Source organism: Solanum lycopersicum, chromosome 8 (assembly GCF_036512215.1).
Source record: "Solanum lycopersicum chromosome 8, SLM_r2.1".
Lineage (NCBI taxonomy): Eukaryota > Viridiplantae > Streptophyta > Magnoliopsida > Solanales > Solanaceae > Solanum > Solanum lycopersicum.
The window spans coordinates 30,613,272-30,629,948 of record NC_090807.1 but is presented as its reverse complement, the minus strand read 5'-3'; the positions used below and the strand labels follow the sequence as shown (position 1 = coordinate 30,629,948).

Sequence of the window (16,677 nt, the reverse complement as noted above, 5' to 3'; positions counted from 1 at the left end):
TTCAGTCTTTTCTAGCAGCTCAGAAGCATACTTACTCTGGCTTAAGTGTATACCCCCATCAAAATACTTAACCTCAATTCAAAGAAAGAACTGTAAAGGGCAAAGATCTTTCATAGCAAATTCTTTCCCAAGTTGTCGAACGAATTCAGACATGGATGGGTTTCTACCTGTGATAATGATATCATCCACATATAACAAGAGAAATATGATGCCTTTGTGACCTTGCAATGCAAATAATGAACAATCTGCCTTACTACAGATGAAGCCAAGGTGTAGGAGATGTATGCTAAACCGATCAAATCAGGCTCTTGGTGCTTGTTTAAGACCATACAATGCCTTTTTAAGTATACACACATGTTGAGGATACTTGGGATCAATAAATCCAGGAGATTCACTCATGTACACCTCTTCTTGTAAGAACCCATGAAGGAAGGCATTTTTGACATTGAGTTGTCTAACTTCCCACCTTGAGCTAATGGCAATGGATAGAACTGCTCTAATAGTTGTTGCTTTAACCATAGGGCTAAAGATTTCTTCAAAGTCTATCCCTTCAAGTTGAGAGAATCCCCTGGACACAAGTCTGGCCTTGTATCTATTTACTGTTCCATCAACTTTTAGTTTGATCTTGAACACCATTTTTGAGCCAATCAAATTTATAACAGGAGATTGGGGAACCAATATCCATGTCTTGTTAGTGTGTAAAGCATTGATTTCCTCCTGCATTGTTGCAAGCCAATGAGGTGACTTAAGTGCTTCCTTAATAGTGTTTGGTTCCCTCAGAGTATCTTTGCTGTTGTGAGCAACAAGTGATAAGTGATGTTCTTTCGCCTTGCATCTAGTGATCATATGATGCCCTTGTGGTGCATGAAGTACCTCAACTGGTACATCAACAAAAGTAGTTTCAGATTGATGGTCCACAGATACATGATCCACAGGTACATCAACTAAAGTGGTTGTTTGATCATGCTCAGTGATTGAACCTTATAAGTACAACCTATTCCTCAACGTCTCTGGCAGATTCAAAATCTGCAGCATCGCATTCAACCTGTTGGTCAACATCTAATCCTGCGTTCGAGTGGACAACAGAAATTTCATCATCAACAATTATAGGAGTAGGAGCAGTATTATCACCATTAATGTGTGTACCAGCAGCCTGTACTTCCCCTAAATCAGCATCATGTGTCTGTAATTTAGAGTAAGATTCAACAAAAGAAGCAAGGTGAGGTGAGACATCAATGTTAGTTTGAGATTGATTTGGAGACACATAGGGTAATGTGTTTTCATCAAACACAACATGTTTGGATATGTAAACTCTCCTTGTAGAGGATGATAAAATCTATATCCTTTGTGTAGACTGCTATACCCTATGAACACACAAGGGTAAGTCTTTGGATTGAACTTGTTGCTACCCTTGATATATGGAAAACATCTACACCCAAACACTTTTAGACTATTGTAATCAGGTTGTTCCCCATACAACTTAACAAATGGAGTCACCATCTTTAGGACTGAGAAAGGCAATCTATTTATAAGAAATACTGCAATGAGGAAAGTCTCAACCCATAGAAACAAAGGTAGGTTAGCATGAAGAAGTAGAGTTAAGTCAGTCTCCACAATATGCCTACGTTTTCTCTCTGCAACTCTGTTTTGTTCAGGTGTGTTAGGACATGAAACATGTCTCACAATGCCACAATCTTCCAAATGTTTGATGAAGTCTGTTTGTATAAATTCACCACCTCCATCACAGTGAAAAATCTTAATTTCTTTAGAGAATTATTTTTCCACCATTTTCTGAAATTTTACAAAGACCTCAAAGAATTCAGATTTCTTTTTCATTGAATAAATCCATGTATATCTCGTGTGATCATCAACAAAAACGACATAATATTTCATATGTTGTGAAGATTCATTAGGAGCAGGTCCCCCATAAGTCACAATGGATTTTCAATAAAGGTTGTTTCTCAATTTTATTTCTCAAGCCAAATGAAAGTTTACAACTTTTTCTCAACTGACAACTAGAACAAATAGTAGGCATTTTATTCCAACTACTAATATTGATGCAACTATTATTATTGAAAAACTTTAAAGACTTCAAACTAGGATGTCCTAATCTAGTATGCCACATGTTGTCTGACATGTTCCAATCGTGTGCAGCAGTTAAAGCATAAAGATAGTTATCTTCCAAGGCATAGAGTCCATTCCTTTTAGTTCCCTTGGCCAGCAGTGTCCTTGTCTTTTTGTCCTTTACAACAAAGTTAGTTTCATCAAATTCAAGAGTGCAACAATTATCCTTTGCAAGCTTACTAACTGAGAGTAAATTCTTATTAATCTTAGGGACTACAAGAACTTCCTTCAATTTTAGACCTGATCTAGATATGTTCCCAACATGTGTTATGTCAAACTTTGATCCACTCTCAATAATAATTTTATCTTGTCCATTGTAGTGTTTAAGATTAGTTAGGATAACTCAGTTATGTGTCATATGACTACTTGCTCCTGAGTCCACATACAAGGTGTCATCAGTGTTTTGAAAATTAGTGGCAGCCAATGCTTGTGATAGCTCATCTGCGGCTTGGTAAGAGTAATCCCACCTGTAAAAACACTTCAGAGTAGTATGGTTATTCCTATCACAAATTTGACTTGCATCGGAATTTTTCCTCTCATGACTTCCACTTAAAGGACTGTTTTTAGGACCAGGCCCATTTCTACTATTATAGGAACCTGTTCCCTGTTCGGCAAGCTTAAATCCTCTTTCTCTGGAATCTAAGTTATTCTTTGAGAGTAGTTTCCTCTTCCCCTGCCTCTTTGGGCAGAGAATGACATGTCATGATTTTTGTTGAGGCACTTCTTCTTCATCCTTCCTCATATCAAAATCACTAAGAGCATTAACAAATTGATTAAGAGTATGATATGGTGCTTTGCCTGACATGACGGTCCTGAAAGTCTTGTACTTAATACCTAGACCTCTTGCAAAGTTAATCACTTTATTATCCTCATCTACAGGCTTGTGAATGACTGCAAGACCATCACAAATGCCTTTGAATTCCTTAATGTATTCATCAATTGATTTGGTTCCTAGCTTTAAACTTTGCAGTTGTTACTTGAGCTGGAACTCCTTATCTTTTGTTGCTTGAAGATATGCTTCTTCCAAGCATTCCCACATCTCCTTGGCAGTTGAGCAGCCTATGATCAGGTACATGCTTTCTTCTGTCAAGGTGCCTGATATCCAACTCCTTAGTAACACATTCTTCTCCTCCCATTCATCAATAATGTTGGTGTCATCCTTCTCGCCTGCTGCAGTTTTCTCAAGAGTCTGTCCAGAGGAACAGGTTGCTTTACATGTTTCTGTGATGAGATATGTTAATCTCATCACTTGAATCAATTAATTCATTTGTGTCCTCCATATAAGATACTTTGCTGGCTTAAGTTTAATAGAGCAGGATGAAATAAGATGATGAAGTGAAGAGGTATAAAGAGTGTTGGTAGAAGGGGCCATTGCGGTTTGATAATTTGTTTTTTTTTCTTGATCTAATACGTTAAAGAGCGAAAAAGCTTTATTGCTCTGATACCATGTAGAACTCTCACGTATATGTGAAGAATCAAGGATTGTATTGATGATTTAATGATTGAGTTACATACTCCTTATATAGGAGAAGAGTCCTATTTTAGCTACACTAGGAATCGTAGAAGAGTCTCATACTAGCTACACTAGGAATCCTAATACAACACAAATATATAATTTATACCTTATCCTAGTCAACTACATCAGCTTTAGTCATACCAAGTATAGACTTGTACACAAATTAGGATTTAGTAGTCTAGTCCTAGTGTAACTCAAACTCTAACTCGCCAGACAGCTTCACCGAACCTGTTCTTTTGACACGTTCTATCAGCTTCCTTCAACAACACGTTCCATCAGTTTCCTTCAACAGTATCCAAATTCAATGTAACAGAATTTTTATTGGTTCAACAATATGACTCTTAATCTATTTCCTCTGAAATATTTTTACTCGATAATGTCATTATATAACTCGAACATTTATTTTGATTATAAACACGTTATTCAGTCCAATACAACCAACAAGAATATAATGTGGAACATAATGTTAATTTTTTCTTATTCTAATACAACCAACAAGAATATAATATAGTTCAAAAAAATATTTTTTTAATTGCTGATGTTAAAATTTTTGTTGTTTTTCATAAAACATAATTTGAAAACAGATTGCACGAGAACACTTAATATTTTTCTGTTGAAATTTGTAGTCTTTTTTTCATAATTGACTATGGAATCATCATCAATATCATTAATTATTTTTCAATATATTGGAAACATAATGGAAGAATATAGAGATCCCAAGAATCTATTCAATTTTCAAGCTAAAAGAGTAAAATTGTCCAGAATAAAACGTTAGCATGTTCTTTTACTATTCTGGCCAATGTTCTTTTACTATTCTGGCCAAATTATGACTATGACTTTTTTGCTCAAAATGAATTTTCCTTTTAGAAAATGACAAAACACTTTAGTGCATTTTTCCTTTTATCTTAAACTAACAGATAAATATATTCTTTATAAGAAACTATATTCGGGCTGTATTTTTCTATTGTTTAGCACTTCCCATTTTAAATTCATTCTAGTCTATCACGTCCCCACCAAGACGAACAGAAATTACAGGTTGGCAGTCCAAGTTGGGCTGCGGGAATGTTCCAACAAAAGTTGCTAACAATTTTGACTATTTTTATTTTTTAATATGTTAAATCAAATTATTTGGAGTTGGATTTTTATCCTCATACACACGATTTATTATTTTTAATATATTAGAACAATTTATTGATCGACTCATTTTTAATATAATAATCTCAACTATTTTGAACATTCATGTGAAATTAATTATGTTTTTAGGTAACTTAACATTTTAGAATTTCTTGCACTGTGTCAATCTATAGAAGAACTCGTTATTACTCCCTCTATTAATAATTGTTTGTGTTTTTAGTTGTTCTTAATTACTTGTTCATTTTGACAAATTAAGAAAGGATAAAAAGATAATTTTCTATTATACCCTCAATTAATTAGTTGAAAAATGCAGAATTTTTTGAAAATTTTAAGTTTTTTATTCATCAACTTCATAATTAATAGGGGTAAAATGATAAACTCATTATATCAATTATTGTTTTCTGAATAGGTATGTCAACTAAAAAATAGACAAATAATTAGGAATAAATAGAGTAGTATAGTAACAATGATTTTTTTTGGTCACATTATCATTTATCATGGTTACATAATTGAATATCATGATGCTATTACTTTTTCTTTTAAAAATTATCATATTAATTTTACAATTATATATGGTATTAGTACGACATGGTAATGAAAAATATTTTCGAAATTATGAGATAATTTACCTGTTGGATCTATTTTACTCTTGTTATTAAATTTTATTTACCATCTATGCACTAAATTGAATAAAGTCAAATAATAAAATTACCTAATAAGCCCAATATTAAAAGTTAATAAAATTGAGAACAAATTATTCAAACTTGTAATTCTAGTCAAAGTGCATGCAAGACCAAATGGGATCCTTCCGACATGTTTGTCTGGTAGTAATAAAATTCTTTAAAATACATGCATGCACCATTGGCCAGCCAAAGAAAATTATTTAATATATGACTCATTTGAAACACAAACTAATGAACTCCTCAACTATATGTACAAATGCATTGAATAGAAGAGGTAAGGCAAGAAATAAAGTTAAATCAAGAATAAGTATGACTTGTTTTTTTCCATATAATAGCAGAAACTTGGATACAAGTTTCTTCATATTTAGGCCAACAATAGTGATTGTGGATGATGTTGTGGAAGCTCTCAAGCATTTCTCTTTTTCTACTCAAAATCTTGGATGTGTACAAAGTGCTATTTTTAGAAGCATTCATGGGAATATGGTGAGTTGCATTAGTTTTGAACTTGAAAAATTCTTTTATCATAATTACTATATATCTTGTACAAGTATTAAGGTGTACGCACATACTCCAATCACTAGGAAAATATTTAACTAACTATACAGGGAGTTTGTAGGCATTGATGTGAAGTCATTTTTCTATATGTTTGTTTGTGATTTATAAGAGATAAGACTCAATTAGTATAATGTCATAGAGATTTAATTTAGTAAGCATCGTGTCATATCTCTCTACTATTTCCTTTGGCCAATATTATATGACTAGCAACTTTATTACGAAACTTCTTATTTTAATTAGAATTTTTCAAAAAAATAGCTTAGTAGCAATATTAGCAGTTTGGACGCGCGCGATTGCTATTGCATATCATGATTCACGCGTGTGGCTAAAAAACTCAAAAATTTGAAAAGATTTTATTTTTTCCAACCTAGTTTTCAATAATGCATTGAAATTAATCAGGGTGCTTACATCATTTTTAATTGAAGATTTTTTTTTTTTTGAGATAAATAGCATTGACCAAGTCAGAAACTTTATAAGGTACCCATTCCAAAAAAGAATATTCTGCCTAAAATTCGAAACGTAAAAGCAATTTGTAAGCCATATTTTCTATACTAGAAGTTGTCCTATCTCAAGGGGATTCAATAATATTCTCTATATATATATATCTTATCTATCTATCTATATATCTATATATATATATATATATATATATATATATATAAACAAAAAAAGTGTTTTAATCCAATTTACTTTATATAATTATTTGAATAAGAAGATTCAAATATTTCACCTAGGACTGTTCATAGTTATGGTTAAAAAAATTAAATCAAATTGATTTAAAAAATTGATATTTGATTGGACTTGGTTAGTTTTGATTTTAAATTTTGAAAATTGATATTATTTGATCAGGTTTTGATTATACAAAAAAAATTCTCAAAAATAATCAAATCGAATCGATAAATTAGATATATAAAATTTATATTAAATTATATAATATTTATTAAATAAATTATAATTATTCTGTTAAGTTTTAATTAGTTTAAGTCTTTTAACTGAAATTTTTTATGATGTGCGAGGTACCACTAGTACTGTATGAGGGCTTATTTTATTATATTTTTATTTGTGGGACCCATGTTTTGTTGTCTTCTTCTACTTTTGTTTCTCTTTCTTACTTATTTCTCTCTCTCTTCCCTAGTTTTTCCTAGAATTTTTTTAAAAAGTTATATTCGGAAATCAATTTAATTGCTACCTTAGTTTGTTTAGATGAAAATAATAATTTCTCTATCTACTATTATTTGTCATGATTTCTATATTTAGAGTCAAATTATAAGAAGTTAACTTTGATTAATATTTTAAAATGTATTTTTTTGTTATATTGATATGCAAAAAAAAAATTTGCAATTTATAATACTTTTCATATAGTTTTTGAATATCTAAATTTTTTGTTTAAAATTTCAAATTAATTTAATTTAATTTGACTTTGAAAATTAGTGATACTGACTTTCGAAAAAAGAAGCATGACAAATAAAAGTGGACGGAGGGAGAACTAATTTATTTATTTTTACTTATTTTGTTTTAAAAGAAATTGTTTTGGAAACTATAATTTTTATTATTCTATAATTAAAGGCCATGGGCATGAAAATGTTAAAGTTAATTCTTCGGATGGCCACTTATCCCATTAAAATTGATTATTAAAATTATTTTTGTTTCTTTTCCTCCCATTTTTTATTTATTGTATATTAAAATTTTTACCTTTCTATTTCATTAATTTTTTAACTTCTATTTTTAGAATTCATTTAAACAGAGCTATTTATCTATTTATAAAATAATATTCACTTTATTGGAAAATTAATTATTGACCATGAAAATTTAAAACACAACATTTTTTTAAGGTATATTACGAATATAATTCTATTTTCAAATATATATATATATAAATAGAGAGAGAGAAAGAGATAAAGAGAGAGAGAGATAAATTCTATAGCTACTAATACTAATACTAATAATAATAATAATAGTAATAATAATGCATTCTATGTCCATAATTTCTAAACATTTCATGTGTAGGATATTCAATTGTATTTGTATTAGAAATTCATTTTGCTAAACTAGTTTTATTTAATTATGTTTTAAAATTTTATTATTAATATACTATGTAACAATTTAATGACAAAAAAATAATTTTAAAATAAAATCTGTTAAAATAAATAAGTAAGAAAATAAATTATTTTTGGCTATACAAATAGATGGAGTAATTATATTTGTTTCGAATTAGATTTAAAAAAAAAACAAAAAATAACAAAAAGATGAAAGAGAAAAATAAGAAAGAGAAATAAAAGTCAAAGAAGACAATAAAGCATGGCTTCACAAATAAAAATATAATAAAATAAATTCTTATACAACTAGTACTAGTTGTACCTCTGACATAATAAAATTTTATCATTTAACTTAATAATTTTCTCAAGTCCAACTATATAACAATCTTAAGTCTAAATCCATCAAAATCAATTTTAGTTTTTACCTATCCTACTTCATATAACATAGTTACTCTTTTTCTTAATTGAAATTTTTTCCATATTGCTTAATTGATTAATTGAACAAACTATAATTTTTTGTGAATTGTTCATCTACTAGGTGTTTGTGTTCATTGACGTAATTCCTCAAAAAACTTACTATTACTTTCAAACTAAATAAAATAGAAAAATTGAACGAAACTGAACCATACCAACAATAACCAAATCGACGATTACTTTTATTTTTAATTTGGTTTGGTTTTAGAAATATAAAAAAGTAACTAGATTGGTTTGGTTTTGATTTTAATCAATAACTGATCCAAATCAAACTACAAACACCCTAATTGCACCCTTATGAACAATGATAGGTATATATATATATAGGCCTAAGTCATCTCCAGCCACTCAAAGTTGTCCGCATAATTCATTTAGACACCTCAACTAATCATTGTGCCAATTGAACATTTTATTTGTTCAAAAGTCATTCCTATTAGACACAGAATGCTGACATGGCAAAAAACGTGTAATTCAGTTTCCTTGAGCGCGTTAATTTATTAAAAATAATATTTTTCTTTTTTCTCTCTCTTAATTTATACCCCTAAGTTATTTTTTTAAAAAAAAAATTAACATAAAAGAAGAAGAACAATTGTCTTCTTCTTCTTCCCTATTTCTATCAACCCCACCACCCCACCCCAACCCCCATACCCATACACCAGTGGTTATCTTCTTCCCTTATCATTCTAATGATTTCAAAATTCTTAGTATCAGTGATTATCTTCTTCCTCCACTATTTTAATGGTTTCAAAATTCTTAGCATTTCGTTTCATTTATAAATTCTTCGAAGAGATTCTTTTCCCCATTTTTCTCTACCTAAAAAGCGAGATGAAGTAAAAAGTTATAATTAATAAAAGCTGATGAAAGAAAAAATTTGTCGGGTTAAAGATGGAACTGTACAGGGAAAGGGGGGGGGGGTCGCCATTAATGGAGTTAGAGGAAATGTATGTTTTGTTCCAGTTGAAGGCAGGGAGGTGTTTAGGTTTTACTTTCTTTTTTTTCATTTTTTTTACTTTAAATTTTTTTTTTACTTTATAATATAATGTTTAAATAATTTTTTGGATTAAAAAATAACACATGTCATTATTTGATTGGTCAAATTGACATGTCAGCGCGAGTGTATTTCACACATTCTCTATTTTTTGTTTATTCTCGAAAAAATGTTCAAATGGTTCAAATTCAGAATGGTTGAAGTGTTCAATAGGTAGTACGTCTAGTTGAGGTGTCTAAATGAATAATCGGGACAAGTTTGAGTAGCCGCATATGACTTTGGCCATATATATATATATATATATATATATATATATATATATATATATATATATATATATATATATATATATAAAATTTCATGCAAGTAAAAATCTATCACGAATAATAACAAGAAAATTAAATAATTCTTGAAACATCTTTAGTTATTATTATTAGTATTACCTCATTTTTGTTATTAATATTTTTAATAAGTTATTATGATATCTATTTATTATATGAAAGTAAATAAATAATGATTACGTTTAACCCTTAATAATTATATATCAAGTATAATATTAGGTGGAATCAATCAAAATTAAAATTAAAATATATATACATATATATATATATATATATATATGTATGTATGTATGTATGTATGTATGTATATTATTTTGTGTATTGACATATTTTTTAATTTTGTGATCTTCAATATGCTATATAAAAAAATTAAAACTCAAAAGTTATTTCCTTTTTGAAATAAAATAAAAAAATAAGTTCATATAAATCAACAAGGAGGGATTCATATATTAAAAATGAAATATACATGTGTTATTATTAAAATGAGCTTTCATATATTTTTTTTTAAAAAAAATGTTTGGCTTACTTCTATTAATTTGTGTAGATATGTGGAGTTTTAAATATTTGAACTTTTTAATATAGATATATAATGATTTGAAAACTTTAATTCTTTTTTTTAATTTCTAATTGTTACATATTTGAAAATTACATAAAAATAAAAAAGAGCTTAAAAATGCAATATAACAATTTAAGATATTTTTAGAAAAACATAGTTAAATTTGGGTGACTCTCTTATTTTTATCGAAACAAAAAAAGTTGCATATATTGTTTGAAAATAACGTAAGAACTAAAAAGTACTATGAATCACAGCAAAATGAAAATTAAAAATATGTGAGAATCATATAAGAAATTTCGTTGACTTTCCCAAAATCACTTGTATCACATAAAATAAAACAAATGTAATAACATACATTATTCGAAAATGACACAATAGGTACATAAATTAATAATATAAAATATTTTTAGAAAAAACACAAAAAAAATTTAGTTCATTTTTTCAAATTTCATTTGTTTCACATAAATTAAAAGGAAAAAAAATATATATGAAATAATTGTTTTGTAGGTTGATAGTTGATAGTTAATATATAGTGTATTTTTGGGAGTGCAGATAGTATGGTATGGAGCATGGATAAAGAGATGTATTGAGAATAAGGATTCACTGGCTACAACTCTTGTAAGTCTAATTTTGTTATACAATTTAACATTAATATCTTTTTTTTTACAATATTTGTCATCAACTCATAATCTTGAATTTTCATTAATCTATTATATGCTAATTGAATTGGAAAGGAAATTATTGTAGACAAATTGTTAATTAATTAATATATGTTCTAGCTCTACGACTCTAATTTCATGGTTATCACCTTAGGCTTGCTACCAAGAGTTACTCCTTTTTTCTGGTCAACATGATGATGAAGGGACCATCAAAGATGTTTTCGTATGTCCGGTTAAGAGGTTTCGAGGTTCGAGTCGTGAGAATTAAGAAAATATCGATAGGGAACCATTTTTCCTTTTATGACAATATGACAAAGCTCCTCTTTTGTCATTTACCAATCAAACAAACAAATCATGGATATCTTTAATTAACTTAATATGCATATGTATTTAATTTTTAATATAAAAATAGGGTTTACGGAAAAATAATTGAGTTTTTTCGAATCGATGAATCTTCACTTATCTCTGCTCTACATAGAGTGGCGGACCTACCCTTGGTCAAGCTAAGGGGCCCTTCTTCAAAAAATTACGTTGTATATGGTGATCAAATTTTAATTTAATAAATATAAATACAGAAATTGACACCTCTTTAAACAAGTTGAAGGTTTAGTTTATTGGTTAGGGCTTGCAAACACTCCGTGAGATCATGTGTCCAATTCCTACTAGCCTTATTATTATTTTTTTACGCTGTCCATATATATATATATATTAGACTTTTAAGGTTTGAGTGCAAATATTTATACTTTGTTACATTGATAATGTTACTTGATCAGGTTTCAATGTTAACAAGTGTATCAAGCATGGCAATCCTACTAGAATATGGCTTTTTTGATGCATATGCTGGAGAATCAAAGGATCATTCACCCGCTGGGAAATTCTACACAGGGAACATTGTTTCCATGAACTCTGCCTCTTTCTCCCATCACGACATGCCAATCGAAGACTTTACATACGCATGCTTAGCCATTTTTAAGGACCGCTTCCACAACATGAATGGCGCTGTTTCTGGGGTTTGCTTCAAGTCCCAACAACTATCCAAAGTAGCCGCGGTTTTCGTCTGGAAATCCTTACAATGTTGCTACAATTACATATTGAATCAAGATTCTAGGAGTGTTCTTCCTTATTTTGATGGCTTTTCACTAGATTTAAAATATGATGTGTTTAAAGTTGTTTACGTTAGTGGAGATAGTGCCTTAAATTTTCATATTTTTCCTCCACACAAGATGTTGGAGGACAAACAAGGGCTGCATAAGGATTATTAGCTCTTAGTAGTGTGTATTTACTAAGTATTGGGCATATGTAGATAGAGATATGTGGATCATGCACGCCTTCAATTTTGGTATGTAATTCATAATTATATTATGAGGAAAATGAAATTTTACTTTTACTATTTTTCTTACTAATTATTGGAAGAAATGATTCAATTAGTAACATTTTTTTCTTTGTTTCAGAACCATTTTGTGCTCTACTAGTAGTCTAAATATTCATAGCTCCTCATATGTGATAATCTATTTTCTCTTTGACCATTTGAAATTCATGTGTCCAGAGTTCCTTTTCCATCTCTAGATTGTTTATTGCTTATGTATTTATCAGGAACTTCTTCTAAGAACTCCACTATGATTTCAACACAATAATGTGGGAAAATGTGAGAACTTAATATAGGAAACAAAATCAACCCACTGGGAAGATGCAATAAAAAAAATATTTGGAAGAGGTTGAATCATGTAATCAGAAATTATATTGCGATAACTGTTGATGATGACAGTATCATACACTAAAACATCTATAAATTAATACTCGATAAATTAATAATCTCTCTAAAGTAATATTTCTTTCCCATCTCGATTTGAATCAATGGAAAAAATTACAAATTTCAATAATATAATACATTTTCAGAAGACCCCTGTATAAATATATGGTTCAATCAATATCATAAATTAATAATTCGTTAAAAGTACGAATATATCTAAGACAATCTAGTGAAATATGATTCTAATTGTGTTTTTTTTCTCTTCAAATTTAAATCTAGTTGAAAATGATCTCTAACTTATTTATTGCATCCAAGAGCTCTGATATTGTCTTTTCGAACTACACCATACAATTGTGAAGAGTTCTAGATGTTATAAGTGCTTCCTTACGCTTAATTGGTTCCAAATGTATAATATCATCTTCAACTTCATCATCAACATCACTATTTTCGATGGTATCCACAATTTCTTCTAAGCTCTGGAGCTCTAAACATGTACTACTTTTGCCCAGATAATCTAATAGGTTATTGAAATCCATTTTATTGTGGTAACCGAAATCATTAATCATGACATCAAGTTCATGCATGACATTTTCACAAGTGGAATCATTCAAATTCTCTAAGATTGTGTCCCCGCACAAGTTTTATAATGTCAAAGACAATTTTCTATTGTCTCGTGCATAGCGTTTGTTCTCCAAGTAGGGACTGAAATATTGATAACATCCAAAACATTAATCGTTGTTGGATCAATTTGTCCCACTTCATAGCCTTCCAATATCCTACGATAAAATCTTTTACAATAATACATCTTGTAAGCACTTATTATCCCAACATCACAAGGTTGAATTCTGGATGTCTTGTTCAGTGGCAAGGGTTATGACTCAACATTTTGTAGTCCATTAATATTTCTATTATGGGTTGGACAATTATCTACCATAAGCAAAACTCCTCTACCATGCATTTTGTGGTCAAACTAATGAATATGTTCATAAAAAAGCAGACTACTTGTCATCCATGCTCTTATGTTTGCACGATTATGACAATTCAATAAATATGATTCATAAATTTGTAAGATACAATGATTTTGATGTTTCGTTGTACTTTATGTATAACATTTTTTTCTATTAAATTAATAAATATGATACATAAATTAGCAAAATACGATAATTCTGATATAATCAAAATTAACCTTCATTAAATCTCAAACCATTCTTTAAATTAATAATTATTACTTTATCAATTAAATAATATCTCTATACAATAATAAATTTTTATGATCCCATCTATATTAATTTATAGAGATTTTACTGTGATTTATCTAACTTTTAAGACACACCAAAGAAGAAATCCGCATCAGAGTGTTAATGTGACGATCCAAAACGAGTCATGAGTAACGACGACACTTAACCTTCTAGGTAGGCGGATCACGAATTAAAAGTCCAACTTATATTCGTGATTCAATTTATGAAATACGACAATAATGCGAAAACTCAAATCTTATTAACGTTGAAAATATGAATCTAGTGAAGTGTATTAAGTATCATTCTCAAAACTTGAAAGTCATCGCGTCAAGGACTTCTCATAAAATACGAAGTCTAAGAGTATTAAAGACATTAGAATAAATAAAAAAAGTAGTTTGTGTCCGAAAACTAAGGATATCAAGTCATGACCGAGATAATCCAACACGAGCTATAATGAATAACTCAACCTGAAATCTGATGCGGTAGAAATTGGCTATAGTTGAGGGCGACAAAGTTGCTGGTACACTCGTTGCACTTTAAAAAAGGAAAACGAAAAAAATACAAGTAGGCCCAGTACAAGACAACATGTACTGAGTAGATATCATCGACCGACGTAAAATATAATCAAATATGCATAAAGTAGTAACATGAAATCAACTAAAACATTTAGCAAATGGAAAGCAGCAAACAACATGAACAAGTGACAATAGTAATAAAGCAAGTTCGTAATTAGTCACAATATCAAGAACATACGCGAAGACTTATGCCATCACATCACGATCTTTTCAAAAATGAGTTCTTTGAGATTGAGTGCATTGAGTTATTTTAATATGTTTTACTTTAATATTATTGTGCCGAAATGTGACGCTCGATCCAATAATATCATAACAGCTGATGACACATGATCTAAATATATCGTGGCAACTTGTGGCACCTGATCCAACAATATAATTAACTCATCATTATGTATCATTACTTTCCACTTCATCAACACCATTTCATAGATCCTTCCTTATTCACTAGAGCGATTTCAAAATTATGAATTTTGCGATTTTGGGATTCAAAACCAATACAACAACACATAATTCAAACTACAACAATTAAGTACATGGAAAACTTCACATTATTACTCTATGACTATGGATCACTATTAAGAGTCTCCCTATTGTTCACACCCAATTTTGACCTAACATTTTCAAAATTCGTAACTTTTAAATTTTATTTATTTAATAGCTCAAAATATTTTTTTTATAATCTTAAATAAGTTTATCGATAGTATCTTTATTTATCAAAATTTAAAATTTTTATCAGTTAATTTTAAAATTATATTTTTTACATGTCATTAGTTACGTTCATTATATATTTTTTAATGTTCATTTTGTTTGTGACATTTATTAATATTGATGTTGATATTTAGCACAATCTAAAATTATTCAAATACGAAAAGAATTTAGAGATTTTATTCATATAATTTTAGGTCACAATGCTAAGATCTGAGCCCATTTCATATTTTCATATTTAAGTTATTAATTAGGGCAAAAATATGGATGGTGAATTTATTTTTAGGGTTGTAAAAGTTTCAGATTCTTATCCACAAAAAGAATTTCACTAATCAATAGTTTTTTTCGGCTGCCACCACCCCAGAATCCGGCGAAGCTCCGACGAACTCACGAAGCCGGAGAAACCAACCCACGAACCTCCTTCCCTCCCCACCTTTCTTCTCCAGCAGAACACCAACTCCAGAAAACACCAAACACCACCATTACTCCTCCCATTTTCTTCCTTGCTCCAAACCCCACCCATTTTTCCGGCAAGCTCCAAGATCGAACAAGCAAACCAAGCACACCCATCTCCCTCTTCTCCATTTTCCCGGCGAAACCTCGCCGAAACACCACGCACCATATCGAACAACAACCAAAAATCCATACCCCAAACCCCCGGAGAAACCATCGCTGTTCAACAACCAGAAGCGACCCAAAAACCACCTCTAAAACCCCTGCTTTTCCCCTTCGTTCGCTCCAACAAGTAGCTCCCGCAAGGAGCTCAAAGTTCCGATGAATCGGAGCTATCACGCGAACCAGTACCTTCCTCTCTCTCCTTTCACAATTTTTTTCTCGTATTTTTGCAGGTAGCTCAAAGCTCAAGCGGAACTTCAACGACCCAAATCACCAGTGTAACCTTCTCATCTCGAATTTTGATATATTCTTAAGTTTTTTTTATTAACATTCGCTTTAAGTGTTTGTTTGACTGATGTTATTTTATTCAAGTTTTCGTTTTGGGTGTTGTTTCTTCGTAAATGTTCCATTAGATTTACCCATTTTTGTTGGGATTTATATTATTATATATGTTTTGTTCTACATTAAATTTGAACCTTTTTTTTGGTTATTGTTGATATAATTTGCTTACTGTTTGTTGATACTGGAGTTATCTACACACCAATACTTTTCTTTACTTTTTTAGCATTTTTTATTGTATCAAATTAATGATGAGCAGATTCTATTATTACTTTTATTCTTATTTGTTAGCCGGTTTTTATTTAAGTTATAATAATTATTTAATGCTGATTTCTCTTACTTTGTTTATTTTATTATTTTATTTTTATTTTTGCTGCCAGCATGATGTT

General features: G+C 29.8%; 1 protein-coding gene across 1 annotated transcript; it reads left to right on the top strand.

The window, feature by feature from the left end:
* Window positions 1-5,637: 5,637 nt before the first annotated feature.
* LOC101244211 (uncharacterized) lies at window positions 5,638-12,456 on the top strand. Its single transcript, XM_004244818.5, has 3 exons — window positions 5,638-5,940; window positions 10,960-11,025; window positions 11,840-12,456. Exons 1-3 carry the CDS (start codon window positions 5,665-5,667, stop codon window positions 12,326-12,328), a joined length of 831 nt encoding a protein of 276 aa, XP_004244866.3. The 5' UTR covers window positions 5,638-5,664; the 3' UTR covers window positions 12,329-12,456.
* Window positions 12,457-16,677: the final 4,221 nt, after the last annotated feature.